We start from the raw sequence: 18,954 nt of genomic DNA on the forward strand, positions 1-18,954 counted from the left end.
TAGCCTTCTTCCCTGCATTTGCATTTCCCTTCTTTATATTGCCAGTTTAAAAATGCCAGAAGGAAGGGAGAGGAACATATGGGAATAGGGAAGGCTTGTTATGATTTACCTAAGAGCCTATCTGCCTGGATGGCCTTATGCATTCATATTTGGAAGGAATTCTCTTGTGCCAAAATGAAACAAAACAAAACAAAACAAAAATCCCACTGTATGTGGTAATTACTTGGCATTAATGGAACATTGCAGAGTAAATGCATTTAATTTGGTCCCATTCCAGCTGATCTCTCTGGCTCTCTATGTCATATATGACCACATCAACTCCTCGCTCTGCAGGTAGAACAGAGGACTCGTTACCTTTTGATTGTTCTAAAGACTCTAAAGCTGTAGGGACTTTAGCACGTGGCTGGAAAATCAGAATAGATGAAAGCAACTTCTTTTGTCACAAACACGGCCAACATTCCTCTTGGGCCCTACATATGCTGAAAAAGAATCTGAAAAGGAAATACAGCCCTGCAGAAGTCGCTGAAATCCTGACCCAGGGTGGTCACAGACTGCCTAGAACTCCTCACCCCAGACAATGGAGTAAGAAGTCAGCTCCATGAGCTTGCATGCAGCAGGCTTTTGAAGGGAGATCGTGGGAGTGCAAGGGAGCCATTAAATGAGCTATGACGCTGTCAGGCTCTCTGCAACATCCTTCTTTGACAGAGTACAACAAAGGCTTTACAATTCCATTGCAGCACAAGATGAGAATGGGGAGAGAGAAAGAGATAGAGGTCTGAAAAAAGGGTCCCATGGAAATGGGCACAGTTCTCAGAGGTGGTGCAGAGAAAATGAAAGGCATACACATTCAGTAAGGTGTTACAGCTTCACACTCACACACTGGTCAAGTTTACTTTCTGGTTGCTCCCAGTGATGCTATCCAGCCAGCTCATCCAAATCCCTCCATTGCCTCTCTTAGCCTGTCCTCCTGCTCTGGGAACATCCCTAGAGCTGTACTGCAGACAAGTGCAGCACAGTGAAAAATGGAAGTAAAACAGCCACTCTCTTCCTCTCACCCAGGGCTGGCAGAAGATTTTGGGTGTAGAGACAGATTCAAGATCTTGGATCCGAGGAAACTATGTCACTTGGCACAAGATGATGAACCAACCCATTATTTTGAAGTGATTTTTGAGCTGAAACATTCCCATCAGTTTCTATGACAACTCATTTTAGGTCATAGATTTCTAATCCGAGAAACCTCCTAATTAGTGTAGTTGCAGGTCATTTGTACTAATCAAATTGTTGGCTACTTTGCAAATGCTTTTCTTACTGACCCCAAAATCCCAGAAGGGCTCAACCACAGAATAATTGTTCTGCAGTATACCTCTTAAAAGTGCTTAGCAGAAGCCTGATGTGATGCAAATAATTTATCAGTGTTAACAGTATGAGAAGCAATATTTTCAATTTTCATGAGCAGAAAAGGCCTTTCATCTTATTTTCTCTTGGTTCTGCAAATAAGATCCAAATGTGTAACTGGCATCTACCTACAGAGGAATCTTTGTTTAGAGTCATGGTTGCTACGCTCAAATTCAGTAATATTTCACAGAAGCCTGCAGAACAAGCAAATATAGCTAGGAAAAAGGACAAGATCTCTAAACATCTCAGGAATTCCAAAGAAGTGCTTGAATGCCTGAAACGTTGTCTGTTTTTAATACAATTATTTCTACTGATGTATTAATATATACTGCCCCTCCCTAAAAACCTTGCCTCAAAACATATATTCATGTATTCCAAAGACAGAACAGACTGTCACGTCTGATCACCATGAATGCACTTGCCAAAGGATGTTACCTGGTTATGCTTACAGTAAGACTATGCCATTTTTGAGTTTCCAGTGGCTTACGTAAAGAAATGAACTTAGGAAAATACACATCCTCTGACTTCAGCTGAGCTGGTAACTTTGTTTTTGACATTGCAGCTGCTGTACCTAATGTTTTTTTCTCCAGTTTTTTCTACAAGGAAAATGTTTAAACTCCTCACTGTTTAGAGTGAGTCTCAGTCCTAGATCTGCAGCTCCTGGATTCAGGCAAAGATTGGCAAATCTCAGCTCTCATCAGGGAAAGAAGGTACCTTTCTAATTTGATGGTCTGAAAGAAAACTTCAAAATCTAAAGACACAAAGACCCCCAGAAGAAATACCAGAAGTCGACATTATAAAATTCCACAGCTTCAAGCCCACTCTCACATTTGAAGACTTTGGGCCATAATTTCAATTTTGGCCGTGGTAATTTTGATTATTTCGCAGATCATCTCTGCATCCTCCTTATAAATGAAGCAAGGCAAAGCGGGAGGCACTAAGAAGGTGGCACTACCTAACAGGACAGAATGTCACCTGGCATTCTTTGGCTTTCTCTGCTTTTTGAAGGCATCCCAGATTTCTTTGTAAAAGCATGTTTCCTCTACTGACAGTGCTCTGCAGCTCCTGCCTGCAGTAATATATGAGAGATTTTAGCACTACTGCTGTGAAATCTCGAAGCGCTATTTTATAAGGAGCCATTTCCCCCCCTGCATCGATGGCAAGAACACAAGGCGAAGCCAAACAAAGCTCTTATTCATTGCCTTAGCCCTCTAAGTCACACACCCCCATGCCTATGCACACACACACAGACACACTTCAGCAAGATCCTTGTGCGTACTCAAGCAGGCACAGCCCCAGGCAATAAAAGGAGAAAGGGACCTCATAATTGTCATTTATCAATATTCATAAAGAAACTGCCTTAACCCCTCCTGTGCATGCTATGAAAAAAAAAAAAACCACAACACAAAATGAAACCTAACCAAAATAAAAACAAAATGAAATAATAATCTTGCTGCTCATTACCGCAGGGAATTTCCTCTCAATGTCACCAGTGCCCTGTGCAGTAATTGGCATTATCTGTTATCTCTGAAGCCGTAATAAGGTTTGCCACGGGGCATTTTCTCTAATCATATTTTTATTTGTCAGCTTGTGAGATACAGACACCAAATATGAGCTTGACCAAAGCACAAACCCAACACACAAAATAAGGACGCGGCCAATCCCAGCTTTTGGTGGTGATGTCACCCCCAGCCAATGCGGCACCCGCCAGCTCGCTCTGCCCGGCTCCCACCTCCTCCCGTGCTGCAGCATTCCCTTGCTGCAAATAAGAGCCTCTTCCTGAGGAAAGCAAGAATTTGCGACCCACTCCAGTATTTGCTCCTATATTGTTTTACAGTAATTATAGGTGGTGCTGAATTAGCTGAGAGCTCTCCCACAGTATGGATGCAAGGTATGCAAAAGGATTATTGATTCGCAGCATCCAGCTGAGACATCTTAAAGGTACTGATATAAGAGTAGACACCCATTATTTGGTAGCTTAGGAAAAAATCATTAGTTACATCCAAAACCTCTGTCCTAGCTAGCAAGGTCTTATGACCAAGGGACTCCAGGTTACTCTGCCATTTCTTGCATCACTTCTCAGCACATCCGTGTGCTGCAGCACAGCACAGAGCCCTCGGAGCTAGCACAGAGCTGGAAGCAGAAGCAGTGCTGCTGCATCACTGAGCTCACCATTCTGTTCGCTAGCTCAGGCAAAGCACCAGGGTAACACAGATATATTGTTTGTAGGATCTCATATAATACCTCTGCACAGCACTGCTTTTTTAAAAAAGGGTCCCTAGCACATCATGGGAAGCTCTTACAGAACTGAGAAGCAGGTTTCCTGTGAGCTTTTTCCCAGATGTGACTGCATTTCAGAGTGAGACACCTCAAATCTTTGCTCCTAGTTTCCATTAAATAAAATATGAGGACTGCTCCGAAAGTAATGTTCCCTATTCTATTATGTTGGCCCATGACATCAAAGGCAGATGTTGGTGGTATGGCAGTAGAGGTTGAACCTTCCCATCAGTATCTCATTACATGTTATCGCCGTGCGACAGATGGCAGCAGAGGGGCAGTCTGACAGAATGGCATTTGACGTGGAAGTGAAGATGAGGCAAAGATGTATCACTGAATTCCACCATACAGAAAAATAATGGCACCCATTGACATTCACTGTCACTTGCTGAACGTTTATGGAGACCAACCAGTGGCTGTGAGCACAGTGAAAGTTGGACTGCATGGACAACGTTTTCCTAGCAATGATGCAACAATAGCAGCAGTGAAACAGTGGGTCACTTCTGCTGGTGCAGATTTTTATGAGCGTGGCATCTGGCTTTTGTTTACTACTGACAAAAATGCATAGCTAATGGTGGTGATTCCATTGAAAATAGCGTTTTGTAGCTGACAATTTGCTCTATTAAATAGTGTTATTGTGCTATTTGTAACTGTTGTAGTTTCCATGGAAATAAATAAGAGGCATTACTTTCAGAGCAACCTATGTAATAATGGAAAGCTCCTACTTTTTTAAGAACAACACAAAAGCACACTCAAGCACCAAGCCTATTTTGCTTCCTTGTCTGAGCTGTTTGTTTGAAGATACCTTCTCAGACACAGGTGATCTCTCCACAGAGTAGCAGTAGAAGCCTTTTATTGATGCAAGCATTCGGGAATCCTTTCTGATTCTTTGATCCATGAATCCTGATGCATCAATACATTTTGAGCAGTGAAAGCTGAATGCAGCTACATACCGCTGTAAAAGCAAGCCACAGATGATTCTCTGTGTTTTGGGAGGTAATGGAAGGAGATCGGACAATGATATGGGTCTAGGGACACCAGGCTATCAATCTATTCTGCCAGTGGGTTAGAGGCACCCACGTTTAGTCATTAACCAAAGCAGAAGCCTTCATTTTTCAATGTGGTCATAACTGGATAACCTGGCTGATGAGATGATTTGTCATTTCACTGCCCCACGACAGGACAAGGTCAGGCTTCATTGCTTAGGAAAGCACATTAACTTTTATACTTACGCAGATGCACACAAATGTATTTATGCATGCTCTGATTCTCAAAATGGGTTTATGATAACTGTTCAGAATATCACATGGAGTCTAGTTTAACATCAACCACACAAGTCTCAGAGTGACCAGGAGGGAAGGAGAGCTTTATGATTTACTGCTAGTTTATTCAGCACTAGATGTTAGTAGAGTGGGAGTTGGCAAGGAGACAGGGGATTTACTTCTAAACAAGACAACTGCCTGCAATCCAATATGTTTAACAGAGGAAAATGGATTCCTCAAGAGAGACGTGCACTCTGCCTTGGAAATTCCACATATCCTTAAACCTGCAGAAGTGCTTGTCTGTCATGCTGACAGCCTTACAACGAGCCTCGCTCGGTTTATTATTCAGACATGTCACGAGAAATCCAACAAAAGCCCAAAGGACTGATGTGAAGGTTTTCATAGAAACTTCCGTCCCAATTGTGAATCATATTTCTCTGGAATATTCATTTGAAAGAATAAACAATTTCTTTTCAGTTGTATTTAAATGTTATTTGAGGCTTCTTGGATCAGACCTCTAAGTGTGAAGCCACGCAGTGAACAAAAGCATGTATGGATGCAACCCACCAGTGGTTACACTGCCCAGTGTACATTAAAAAAAAAAATTACAGCTGTACAACCTACCAGCAATCACAGTGATTCTAAGAAAGTGATGATTCCTCAACCCAGCTGATTAGAAAGGAGGAAAAATTATGGAATTCACAGAATGTCAGAGTGTCTGCCAACAGAGAAAACTTACATCCACTAGTCAGAGCATACAACCTGCTCTCAGTTTCTCTGGGAACTTATCTGACTATTATAAACCTGCCTGTGCCAGGTAGGCATTGTCCTCAGGACCTTCTCACCAGGATCTGCCATCTTTGAAGTGCCACTTCCACTAACAGTATAATCTTCTTAATATGGGCTCTAGAAAGGCTCATATTTCTCTTTCCAATTATTAGAAATATGCTTTTTCCAAATTGATCTTGTTTGCTGACATGAGTCAGAGACGCAGAGGGAGAGGGCTGTAAGACCAATTTAAATATTTAGGCATTCATTTTTGCTGCAGATATCTGGTATGTGAGTTCTCAGCACAAAACTGAGGGTAACAGAAGGCACTGTACGTTACTGAGAAGTATCCACACGGTGATTATGCAAACCCAGCCACTGCAGTATCTAACATCAGCCCTTGGCCTCCCGCAGAGAGATCTGTGGCTGTCTGTGGCTACAGAGAAGCAACCACGCAGACATAATGTAAATGGTCTCCCCCAGCCAATCTTACTGCAAGGAGTTGCATTTCTGAGAAATAAACAGGTCAGCAGCTGTACAGAAACCATGTGCTCAGACTCATCATAACAACTGATTTCAGTATAACTTAAATTAGGTAAACTTGCTGAAGATTAAGTGGAAACTGCTCCGATTTAAAACACCACCCAAACGAGCAGGTTAAACCTTACTTTATGTTAACATCATCTGATGGAGTTAGTAAATATCAACTGCAGGCACATCAAGCAAATTCTTCCCTACTGGAAAGGAAATTAAAGGCAACAATGACTCAAATGCCCAGAAGGGACTCGGTCAAAGTTGCCAAAAGCCAGCAGGTTTCCAAAAACTGAAGGAAGCCATAAAATGACTTGGCTGTATTGGTATCTGTCCCAAGTTTCTTCAGGGACTCATTTCGAAATAGTGTTTGTAATTCTCAGTTATTAGCAAGTGCCCCCAAGAATGATGGAAATTAAACAGGCTTTCCATGGTGGTTTTGGTTTTCCTGATTAAAGCAGTCCCTGTGAATGAATTCTCTTCCAAAGATAATGTTCTCCATTAAATGTCTGTCTCTGACTGGTACACAGTCTCACAGACAGCCAAGAATTTAAAAACATGCCAACACTTTACACAATGCCTTTACAGCTTTCCAACATCGGTTACTTAATAGTAAGTAGAAGTGTCAAGAAATAAAATGCTTTTAGTATGTTCTTTCACGTAACAGGTAATTCCTGTTGGAAATATCTGTACTCACCATATTGAATGACTATGGCAGAAGTCTAAAGCAGAGATGATTTGTCGGAAGAACTTCCTGGCTTCTTTTGGTGTCAATCTTCCCTTTTTTACAAGATAGTCGAAGAGCTCCCCACCTGACACATGTTCTAGCACCAAGTACCTAGAAAAAAAAAAAACACCAAAATCAGGATTTGTAAGTACGCTATCATACCAGCCTCTCACACACAGGTATATACAAACATTTTTACATTTGGTCAAGGAGAACAGTTCTGGAAACAAATGAAGAAAATCAGAATTTCAAAAGCAAAAATGGTTAATATTTTTAACAGAGTTCATCTGCAAATTTCACATAAGCCAGTGATTTGAAACAAATCAGTATTTCACTGATTTATTGGATTCAGTGCTCAACAGTCTTGTGAGTGAGAATCTAAAAGCCAAAAGTGCCTCAAAAGGCCGGGAAGGGGAAAAAGAGAATAATTGGGTATAAGCTTTCATGGTAGCTCTTAGAGCTACTGTGGAAGGCTCATGACTCTTAGCCAAGCTGACAGTTCCTTTATAAAATAGCCTAGGCAAAGCTGTCCCCATGTACTGTTCTGCCTTGGACACCCGGGACCCAGACAGATGTCAACAAACTAGAGGGAGTTCAGAAAAAAAAGATGATCAGTTTAAATTATGAGAAAAGATGAAAAGAACTATGTGTGTGCAGCCTAAACAAAGGGCTTCAGCTCTTGTTGCTGAACAGCAGTGATTTGCTGGAGCAGCTGTTCCCCTCAACTGGCACGCGAAGCGTGTGACACTGCGCAAATAAATGCAGCACAGTGGGGACCTAGGAGTGAGAAAGGAGACCCCAGTCCTCATACAGCACTCCTGGCAATCAAAGAGAGAAAAGTGAAATCTTCTGGAAGGAAAGGACCTGCCATGGATGGACCATCTTGTTGCTGTAAGTGGATGTAATGAATGGCAGCAAGATAGAAGAAAACTAAGCATAAATCTCTGCAAATGCTGCCTAACAGTGCCTAATAGTTTCCTTAAGGAAGTAGCACAACACCATCAACCAAACCATTTAAAAATAAACCAGATATAATTTGGACAAAGCCATAGATTTCTGTCAATGAAAGGATTGTTTGAAACCTCCAAGGACTTCTTCCATCTCCATTGCTATTTGTTTGAGAGACATCCCTAGAAACTTACGAAGAAGAGATTTTTCCAAATTTGGTTAGTGCTTCTCTGTCCCTTCTTCCCAGCACAGCAGACTGGGCTGAACAGTGTGTGCAGTATGATCCCCATCTCCTGCTGCTTTGCTTTACAGCCAGCTAGCCTTACTACTAGTACTAATCCAACTCTTCAAACTTGAGAGGACAGTGAAAAACATTAATCCAGGATACTTGCTTTTCTGTATTTCAAGCAATATAACCCCAGAGAAAATCTCTGAAATGGAAGGAGAATAGTTTTATAAACTTAGGAGCTTAATAATTCCTCTTTTCAAAGTTTACCAAAGGATGGACTAGTTGAAGGAGTCTATGGAAAGTAAAATAGTAAAAATAGTAAAATGGTTTAATAATAACAGCATTAGTCTTCAAGTTGCAAAAGTGGGATCTGAGCTTCTGTTTCATTGGCAGCTACTGTGCACCAGCCACATGTTGTGTCCCAGCCAGCAAAAACAGAAAGTGCTTCCCTTTCAGAAATGCAGCAGAGAATGCAGCAAGGGATGGACATTAACATCATCTTTACAGCTAGGTAAGTATGATGAGAGCATAAAAAGGAAGACAACAAGATGAATTTCTAAACTTTAGGGAACTGTAACTATAGTTTCTGCATTTTTAACAAAATATAAGCAAGTTATGAAAATACGGCAATATTGACAATTTTTCATTTAAGTGAGCAGCAAGAAAAATCTGGACTCAAAAATTACATTTGAAATATCTAGGTTACCTTCACTCCTGGAAGAAACAGGTACTCGCCAGACTTGATAACAAGGAGATAAGCATTTATCTGCCTTACTCTTTTCCAGCAAGATACTGAAACAGTCAGAAGGAAGCTCATGTGCAGGGGCCACGGGCACTGGGGTATTCACATTTTCAAGTCCCAGCCCTGACTTTCCAAATCCTGGCTAACAGACACTCCAATAAGAAGGTTTGCTATATAACTCCTTCTCCTTCTCACACTAGAGACAGATTTGCCTAAATATCTCATATGGCAGACCCAAATGCGACAGAGAATCAAGCCTAAAATTCTTCTTCACAGCTCCTTCTCTAACTGTGCCCAGCAGAAGCTGCATGCAGCAGTGCATCTTGCCCCCAAAATTCAAGCTGATAGCTTTTTTTTTTTTTCCTGTGAGGAATTTCATGAAGATGATTGCAGTTACAGGCATACAGAAAAGCCTCTACACTTGTTTCAAATGCACAGTTTTGGAAAATTACAGACCCAGCACTTCTGTCACCCGCAGCAGGAACTGCAAAGCAATTTATTTTCATCAGCATCATCTTATTAAAAACACTCAACAAAAATGCACTGACATGCTGTACAGAAAATAAAACAAATTGAAAGACAGGGTGCATTTACAAGGTTATTCATTTCTGCTTGCCACCCAGAAGCACCAGATATAATAATGGAAGTGAACAGGGGAGAGCATCTGAAAAAGATCTGTGCCTATGACAAATCAAGGGACATAGAGAAGCACAGAGACGATGTATTCTATCTGACAAAGCCCTAACGTGACAGGAGTGAGAAGGACGACAAACACATTCCCCAGTGGTCAAGTGCAAGAAATAAATGCTGCAGGGATGGTTCCACAAGCACGATATGGTTATGCTGCATCTAGCATTTCTGAGCTCAAATTTGCAGCTGGTCACCCGCCAACCCTATTCCCTACAGTATGATGGGGTTTTTTTTAGGATAGCCCCCAACTAGGAGATTTTCGATTAAACAAGGGCATCGTTCAGCACCTGCCTCCGTCTCTATGAAAGCCAGTGCGGCACCAGCGCATTACATGGCACAGCAGCAGTATGCATTATTTCCAAACAGGCCAGAGAAAGGAGTTTAAACACTTCCAAGTGTTGCACCAGCTCTACCACCATATAGCTACGCAATTCCCACTAAATGCTACGTATATATATCCATACCTGTATATGCGTAACTCCGTAAAAGAACATACACATTCTGAAGGGCTTTCAAGGAGCCTTTTTTAAACAGAAGAAACAAATGGAAGTAAGAACTTTATGCTTATGTAAGACTGATGGCATCAGTCATCCTACTGTACAAATGTAAAAAACCTTGCTCAGTGATATCCATCGCAAAGAAGGCTCAAGGAAAGGGAAGGCACGCACCCCTCCTGCTGGATTATACTGAGAGGGGCACAGGAGGACAAAAGACACACAAATTAGATCACTTAACTCTCACCTCTTGGATGCTCTGGGCACACACCAGCTTTGCTAATCCTTGCATTACACATGGGACAAGCACTGTGAGCAGTAATCTCCTAAGTGACTTGCCCAGGGTTACAAAGTCACCAAGTATCAGAACTGGGCTTAGTCCCTGCAGTCTCTTGTCCCTTCTGCACCATATTGTCTCCACCAACTTCCTCTCTGCTTGCTAGGACACTGGAAAAGCAAGAAACCAAAAGCCTTCTGCAACTTGATACGAAGCCAAGTGCACATGGTGTTAAAAATAAATTCTTGATTAAGGATTTTCTTCAATAGATACATTCATTAAGAAGTTGCAAAATTTTTTGTAGGTCACAACTTGCTTTCATAACGACAATAAAGTCCAAGTTTTGCATGATATTCCTTCATGCCCCTAGAACAAGTCAAGACATACAAAAAAATCTCTGATGAAGTTTCAGTGCTTCAAGGAGGTGAGACTTCGGTCTTTCAAGACAAAGGAGCTCAATGCTTAACGCAACAATGATTTCATCCCTTGGAGAGGAACAGAGAAACTGGGTGCAACAGCATTTTCACTATTCCCTTTGTCATTTTTTGTCTCCCAGCATCACCACCTCCCCAATAAAAGCTAACAAGTTCCTAACCTCAAATGATCTAGCACATATCATATTAGAAACATATATGCAGCTTAGAAAAGGAATAACCTTGATTCCTTCCTTGTTTCTTGTTTCACTGCAATGAACTTAGACTCCTTTATTTCTTTGTTTCACTTTATTTACTCTTTATTTATTCTTTTACCCAAACAATAAACAAATAATAACAGAAATCAAACAGTATAGGGAAGGAGGGATGATTTCTTTATGTGAAAGAGATGGAGTAAGCCAAGATGAATATGCAGAAAGTGGCCTTAAACCACCCTCATGCCCCTCAGATTGTGACTATATTAGGAATCAGCAGACTCCACATGGTTGACTGTGGCTTGTTCTGTAGCTTGGGCTGGAAACTTCACAAAAAAGCACTATACCTCTCCTTCATTACTCCTAATTGCCTGTATGCTGCAGATGACAAGATACGACAGCACACAGCCCATCAGTGACACATCATTCCTGCACCTGACACACTATCTTTCAAGACATTTTAGTATTTTCCAAATCCTATGTGTCAGTAGGACTTCTATAAACACAGCGGACGGACCATTTTTCCCAGGGAACTATCAGTAAATATTTGATGATCAACAACAAATTTAAAGGTAATTCAACAAAACAAACATAATCCATCATATTTTTGTTATATCCAACTACACTACCAACTTGTTAGGGCTGTGAGGATTTGTGATGCCATTACCAGTAGTTAAAAGATCAAAAGCTGTGGCTTTTGTTCTAAAACACACAAAAACCATTGCAACATACTGACTTTCTGCTAAAAAAAATCAGTACATTTTTCTTCCTTTTCTCCTTAATAAACTAAGATGTTGATTTTCATCTCTAATGTCTTTGGTTGTCCTAGTATCAGCTCAAACACAACAAGGCTAAAACAGAATTCTGCCTCATCACTCTGTCCCACTTCTTCCTTTCTCTATCTCTAGAGGAAACTTTGCTTGTTCGATTATGATTCAGGCTTACAGTGTGGGTGTTAATTTTGACTCAGGCCTTCTTCAAGTCCCTGCAACTTGGTTGTATTAATATCTTATAGATGTTTTCTTTAGAAGAGATCTAAGATAATGATTTTCCTTTTGTAGAATCATACGAGGGCTGTTCCGAAAGTAATGCCTTCTATTTTATGATCTTGGCCCACAACATCAGAGGCAAATGTTGGTGGTATGACAGTAGAAGTTAAACCTTCCTGCCAATATTCTGTTACATCTTGTTGCTGTACAACAGATGGCAGCAGAAGGGTAGTTGGACAAAAGATCATCAAGTTCAATCATCAACCTGACCTATCAAGGTCCATCATTAAACCCTTAGTCCCTTAGTGCCTAGTCCACACCTCTCTAAAGTACCTCCAGGTTTGGGAATGCCACCATTTACCTGGAAAGGCCATCCCAATGCTTGACCACCCTCTCCATGAAGATATTCTTCCTAATATCCAATCTAAACCTCCTCTGGCTCAATTTGAGACCATTAATGGCTAAAAAATCTAGTCTAATTTAGATAGATAAGTTGTATCTCAATTATTTATCATCATCTCTTTCATCTTAATATATTCTCGCTCCACTGTTAGTAATTCAAAACAGGTATCAGATAATCACTGCATTACCATGTACTTAGCTTTCCACTTTGACCACTCCTTCCATGCCTCCACTGTCTCCTCCTTTTTGTATACTCCATCTAACCCAAGCTAGCTGTCTTTGCTTCCAGATCCCTCCTGCTGTCTCCCTGTAATCAGTCTAGGTTCTCTTCCTCAGCCTTTTGAGGTTGACCTCTACCACTGACCAACCTCCACAGCCAGCTTCCACCATCCATTTGTTAAACTTCCAGGCAAACAATTCTGTGCTTTTACAACACTCTCTACACTTGGAAGGACACTGTTGTTACTAACCACAGAGCTGTGTCTTCAGCTCTTTCCTGAAGACAGTTCTTTGCCATGATGCTTGACAACAGCTTGGGCTTCCCCGTCGTAAGGCTTCCAGCAGTTGTTTTGTGTTTGGGATTACAAGCTGACCGGTGTGGAGATTCTCTTTTTATCCCTTTCCCGTCCATTGTCAGCACAGTAAGGTCTTTTTCATGGTCAGATGGCTTTTGTGCTATCACACTACAAAGGCATCACTTAGAACAGCCACAGAAATAGTTTTGGTGACAATTCCTCCTTCCCATCTGGTGGGCTACGCTACATTTTATTAAAGGGTGTCTTCCCTAGACTCTGAGGAGCTTTGGGAACTAGCTAAGAGACCTCCTGTTGCGGCAAAATGCTATCTCTAAAGTAGGACTTTATAGAATAAACAGGCTGGCTCTGAGCAATACCTGACAAAACAATGTTAAAGAAAGACCATCTGGCACAGAAAACACCAGGACCATGCATTACGAGATATCTGTGGCAGAATAATAATAACAAACATCCCAGTTATGATTTGTAGAAGATGAAAAGCTGGCTGTAAACCATTAGCAAGAATGGTGTGAAGTACTAAAATTCCTGCCAGATGGGATAGCCCACAGCAGCTCATCACTATACATCCCTGTGTGGGAATGCAGATCCTGTTTTCGCAGCCTTAGAGATGAAGGAAATTTATGACACATTCACAGCTACACAAATTAGAACCTCTGGGGCAATACAAATATTTATTGCTATAAAAGCTTTAAATGGATAGAGCTCTTTCAATGAAAGCTCATATGGAAACACATGGTATTTCAGGTAAGTGTTACAAATGCCAAATAATAAGTCTTGTGCTCTAGGAATGATATTCACACACCTTCTTGCTTTGGTCAGGCAATAGATGGTTGTTGATTTAGAAGAGCATGTATTACCTGCCTGTTAGGTAAGCAGTTAATAATTACTTTTTATTAAATTGTACAATATTTACTTGTACGATGCACAACCTCAGTTAAAACTGCATATGTAGGTCGATCTTCTACACGTGCCTGAGTTTAGACACCACTAATATTCTAGGTAATGTTCTAGGGCTTTTATTGAGCCAAAAGTTAGTCTGGGTATTTATGTGGCACTGGCTAGCTTTTAAGATACATTATGTCAGATGTGCACTCCAGCAAGATGCACAATCCAAATGCAGTTATAGAGGACAAGATACGCACAAAGACAATGAAAATCAGCAGAATCCCTGCTTGCTTCTTCTGTGCTCGAGAGTTTACTGCTTTGTGGTCTAATAGCTATGGGTAAGAACCTTCATGAAATAACTACATGTGGTGAGATGGTCAACTAGTCTTTTCATACCACATTATAGTTGATTATTATATGAAAATAATGAAAATAATACTTAGACCAGGGAACATGGCATGGATTAAGACAATCTGGAGTTGATACAGATATCTAAGCAATTAGTGAGGCCAGGGACATAAGTCAACTAGGAATCTCCTTTATAAAAACAGATGCCTCTTTAGCTCTTTCCTGTCCTTGTATTCAGTTTTACTCTCATAAGTGTAAAAACCTCTTCAGCTATTTCACAAAGTTCAATTCCAAAATCATACACAAACCAAAGGGGCTGCACCACAAATGACATGTGCTACGCATCATCACCCACCCTGATGAAGTCTGAATCACCTCACAGTAGCCCCAAATCCCCTGGAGATGATTCATGAGATACTGCCTACTCCTTTCAGCTAAGAGCTAGAAAACTCATCACATTTCAAAGCTGTGGTGAATCAGCAAGTGATCTGTCTAGGATAAAACAGCCAAAGAAAAGTCTTTTGAAAAAAAAAAACAAAAAAAACCCTGGCAACTCCTCTCCCATGCTACCACTCTGCAAAATGTTCTCTCAGGTATATGCATGTAATAACATACGTATAGCAGGGAAAGAGTTAAATCTGCCCAGCTCTGATTGGCATGTTGTCATTCTCTGACAGCTTTTTCACTGCACTGTTGTCTATTGATTAAATAATCTCTATCAGATATTAAGTCCCTTGTTATTGGTGCAGCCTGTAAATTATTCAGAAGTTATATAAATTCTTATGGCGGGCATGAATTTTTTAAACCCTAATTTGGCACTGGGCCAAGAATTCTTTATTTCTTCTTTTTTCTCATCTGCAAGAAAATGTGCATGAAATAAAATTCTTTTTCCAAAAAACAAGTTTAACTACAATCTGCTTGTTTGAGATTCTATTGGACTGAAAACTATGTTTGGACATGAAGAGATTGGGGTGTTCTGAAGAGCGGAAGAGAGGCAGGAAGATTTAATGCTGTTGTGCTCAGTACACAATATTTATGGTGGACGAAAGGTGTTTGAGCAATGTTGTCGTGGTGTGTAGCCACACGTGCCAAGGCACTGCAGCATCTCCTGTCAGGGCACACCAGATGGCAGAGAGCTGGCCAGAGGGATCCTCCTCACTGGCCAGGCAGAGCTGAGACAACAGTCACCACCTCACTGCCGCAAGTCTGCCAGTGTCCATACACTTCCGGGTTTTACTTCTGAGAGCTAAATGGCCTTTCCTTTAACACCCAAAGCTCAGATACACACAAAGTTACCTGCTGAGGCCTGAAAGAGTATTTTGGCAACTCAATATGGATGCCGAGTTGCATCGCCTCTTCACCTTCACTCACATCACCGAACAGCAGCACTCCAGGCCTGCTTCCTCCCAGGCCATGGGAGGCACACAAGCACACGCATGGGGCAACAAGGAGAAAACACACTCAGGTTTTTGTGCAGAGCTTGCTAAGGCCATGTTGTGCAAGCTGTAAAATTAACCACCAACCCTACTCCTGCGCAGGCCCAGCTCCATGCCCAGCTGGCATCCCTCTGTAGGTCGAGGCACCATCTCCGCACCTGCTCCCCTTGGCCTCTCCTCATCGCCAGGCCCACCTGTGATGCACAGCCCCACACACGCTGGCTCTGCTCCTAACGCTGACTGCCTTGCCCTCAGCCACACGTGCTTGGAGTTTGTGACAGGATTAAAACACTTCAGCAGCAGAAGAAAAGAGGTCAAAGTGGCTGGTTATGAATATTTCTCTTATTTCTAATCAAGGCCTAGATGAAACATTATTTTGTCTTCCAACCACATTTTGTTTTCTTTCCCTGCATCTGCAGCATCCAACACCCCACACCCAGACTACCAAGAAGTGTACCTACCAAGAAATTGATCTTCAGTGCTGAACCCTTGGAGCCACCCTAATGTTCTGAGCCCTCATTCTGCCTTTCTCAGCTTTTCCCCACAGGTGGGTTGAATGCCAGAGTTCTGTGCTACTGGTAACAAAAGAACAAGCAGAACCTTTTTTTCCGTTTCTCGCATCCTCTGTCACCTCACAATTAGTTGTCAAGAAAAAAAGGAACAGAATTACAGGAAAAACCCTGCAGGAAAGGACCAGCAGCATGAATGCCTCTGCAGACACCACCAGAGCTGTTAGTCTTTGACACCTGCTGGCAGTCGGTCTTGCCTAAGCCAAGAATGTGAGCTGTGCGCAGGGAGGAGGACATTTTAATTTTGTTATCTGGCTCGCTGGGAAGCACCTTCACCTCTGAAATTAGGAGGTGGCGTGTTGTGTACATTGCAGTAAGGCTTGGGCACCTGCCCAGAGCTAGCATTGTGATGCTGAATGATGAAGGGGAACTGTTGTGCTTGGAAAAAGAGCTGATGAATGCATGGTGCATTTCAGAGAACAGGAGACGATGCCAATATTCTGATGTCCACTCTCAAAGCACCTTCTCTGCTTAAAATGCCAAATAAGTCAGACTTGAGAGAGATTAAAATAAATGTTCCCATAAAATAAAAAAAAAAGTATAGATTTAAAAATGCATGGATATAAATAAATGCATACATACATATCTGCATGTACCTGCAAATAGAAATGTACAGGTATATATACAGTCATACTAAGAGAAAGGCAACAGAGAAATACTGGTACAAACAACTAAAAGAAAAGGGCACGGAGTGGTGCGACAACATCCTTATTCTGTCTTATTCCCATTCTCTGCCAGAACTCCCATAATTTAAACTAAACAGATGATGAAATGAGATTGAACAGATAATGCCAGCCCTGTCAGGACTTCTCCAGAGTTAACTATAATACTTTGACACATCTGCTTTAGAAAGGGAAGGTCCTTCTCCTCCGGACTGTATGATGGCATTTACATTACCAAACTAACAGCTCCTCCAACAGCAGGAGGATTTCTTTTATAAGATCAAAAGAAAAGCTGAGTTTACTGCATAAAGTACAGCAAATGTACATATCAGAGATTTAAAAATAAAACATAGGATTGCTTCCTAGAAAAAATCTGAGCCACTCATGAAGGACAGCGTTTTGCACGTTTCTCCTTATTTATTCTTCAACTAGTCTGTTGGTAAGAACCTCTGGCTCATTCACAGAGGTAGTGCTGTTAATAGCGTACGAACTCCTCCCTTCTAGACTACACAAAACACCATCTAGAGCCAATTCAGGAAAGACCTTTTCTATACATAGCACAGAAGAAAGAGGACTATCACCCAACTTCAAGTGGTTTATGTGCAGTGCAGAAAACATACGACCAAAAGAACGTTTCCACTCCAACACATATTAAAGAATATGTCTAAACCTCAATTTGGCTGTCACTTTGCTTATTCCCTTAGTTTATTCATATTTCTCATCAATTCCTGACTATCTGAACTTGTTTAGTCATAATTACTGGTGCATACTCAAATTGTGGCGGCTCATTTGATCACTCCCCGTTAGGAATCAGCAAAAGACTTTCTTAAAGAACTCTGGGCTTACCCCATACCCATCTGCTTTGCCTCATTCTCTGTCTTTAAAATGGGAAGGGTGAAACACTCCTCAGTGATGTATTGTGATTAGTTCTTTGGCATCTGAAATATCACCCACAATTCACAAGCTTCTCTGAAACCATGCCACTATCGTTACTGTTGAGATGGCAGGCATGATGGAAAGGTGCTGCCACAACCAGAGAGCAATCCCTCTTTTGATGCTGGTGAGAACCAGAGGTCATTGTGTCTTATTTAGGAATGTACTTGCATCCTCATTTTTCATCCCACACACATCTCACCCTAACACAGGCACTCTTTTCCACTTCTTAGATTTATCCAAGGCTATGGCTGTTTCTAATTTTAGACGGGAAGGCTTGGCTGCAGCTCTGCATTATGTCTTTTCTTTAAAATAGTGACTAATAAAAAATGAATTACAATTAGGAGTCATAGGCAGTTTCATGGAGTCAGTGTCTTTCAGCAGAGGGATTCAGTGCTTTCGTGGGTAGAGGCAGACAGCTCAGTCTTACAGAGCCAGGAGCTAGGGCACAAAGAGAATTTTGTGTGACTGGCAAAGCCTGCTTTGGAGCCCAACATACCTAGAAGCCAGGAACTCCAGATACAGGTCAAAGATATGGGATGCTTCCCTTTACAAGGTGATTTTCAGCAGGAAGATAGCGTATCTACCAAGAAATACAGTCATTTTTTGGAAGTCTTTGTGTAAGACTATTCCCACTGCTCTGAGCACTAGATATACTTGGCTTGGAGCAAAATACACCCGAAGCCTTTTGGGAGGAAAGAAGGATTACTTAGCTCAGCTGTTGCCTTCACAGGTATTCAGAGTAAGAAGGTATTCAGCACCTCAATAATCCATCTCTTCACCTCAAGTCTTTGTCCTTCACATATTCCTACCTTGTTTTCAGCACCATTCCTACATTGTTTTCACCAAGTATACTGCACCTACCTGGAACACATCAGCTGCAAGCTGGGTTTATGCTAGTGTCCATGTTTTTGTGTGCATGTACATCTAAATTATGAAACATTCAAATAAACAAGAATATTCCTCCTCTTTAACCAAAAGAAAGCTGGGGGCCTGATTTTAACCTCTCTTAAAACAGAAGAAAGTGGTATGTACTCTTACAGATGGCACCAATCCTTCCTTTTCAGGATTAAAGGAGAACATCCTGCCTGTAAAGTCTCATGTGTGCTAACCTTCTCCTGCACACTGAGCAGACTGCATCAGATCAGGGCCTCTGTTTTCATCTGGGGCAAACCAGGCTTAATGGAGCCGCGACCACTTATACCACTGAGAACAGAGCACTCAAT

At 41.5% G+C, this 18,954-nt stretch overlaps 1 protein-coding gene across 16 annotated transcripts in view; it reads right to left on the reverse strand.

The window, feature by feature from the left end:
- The window catches only part of BRSK2 (BR serine/threonine kinase 2), a 302,070-nt gene that overhangs the window by 84,302 nt on the left and 198,814 nt on the right, over positions 1-18,954 (reverse strand). For all 16 annotated transcript variants that reach the window (XM_021403472.1, XM_021403470.1, XM_021403461.1 and 13 more), the window contains one exon: positions 6,931-7,071. In XM_021403472.1, the coding sequence (XP_021259147.1) occupies positions 6,931-7,071 (141 nt within the window). The remainder of the gene's footprint in view (positions 1-6,930; positions 7,072-18,954) is intronic.

The sequence above is a fragment of the Numida meleagris genome, chromosome 6 (assembly GCF_002078875.1).
Source record: "Numida meleagris isolate 19003 breed g44 Domestic line chromosome 6, NumMel1.0, whole genome shotgun sequence".
In the NCBI taxonomy this organism is placed as follows: domain Eukaryota; kingdom Metazoa; phylum Chordata; class Aves; order Galliformes; family Numididae; genus Numida; species Numida meleagris.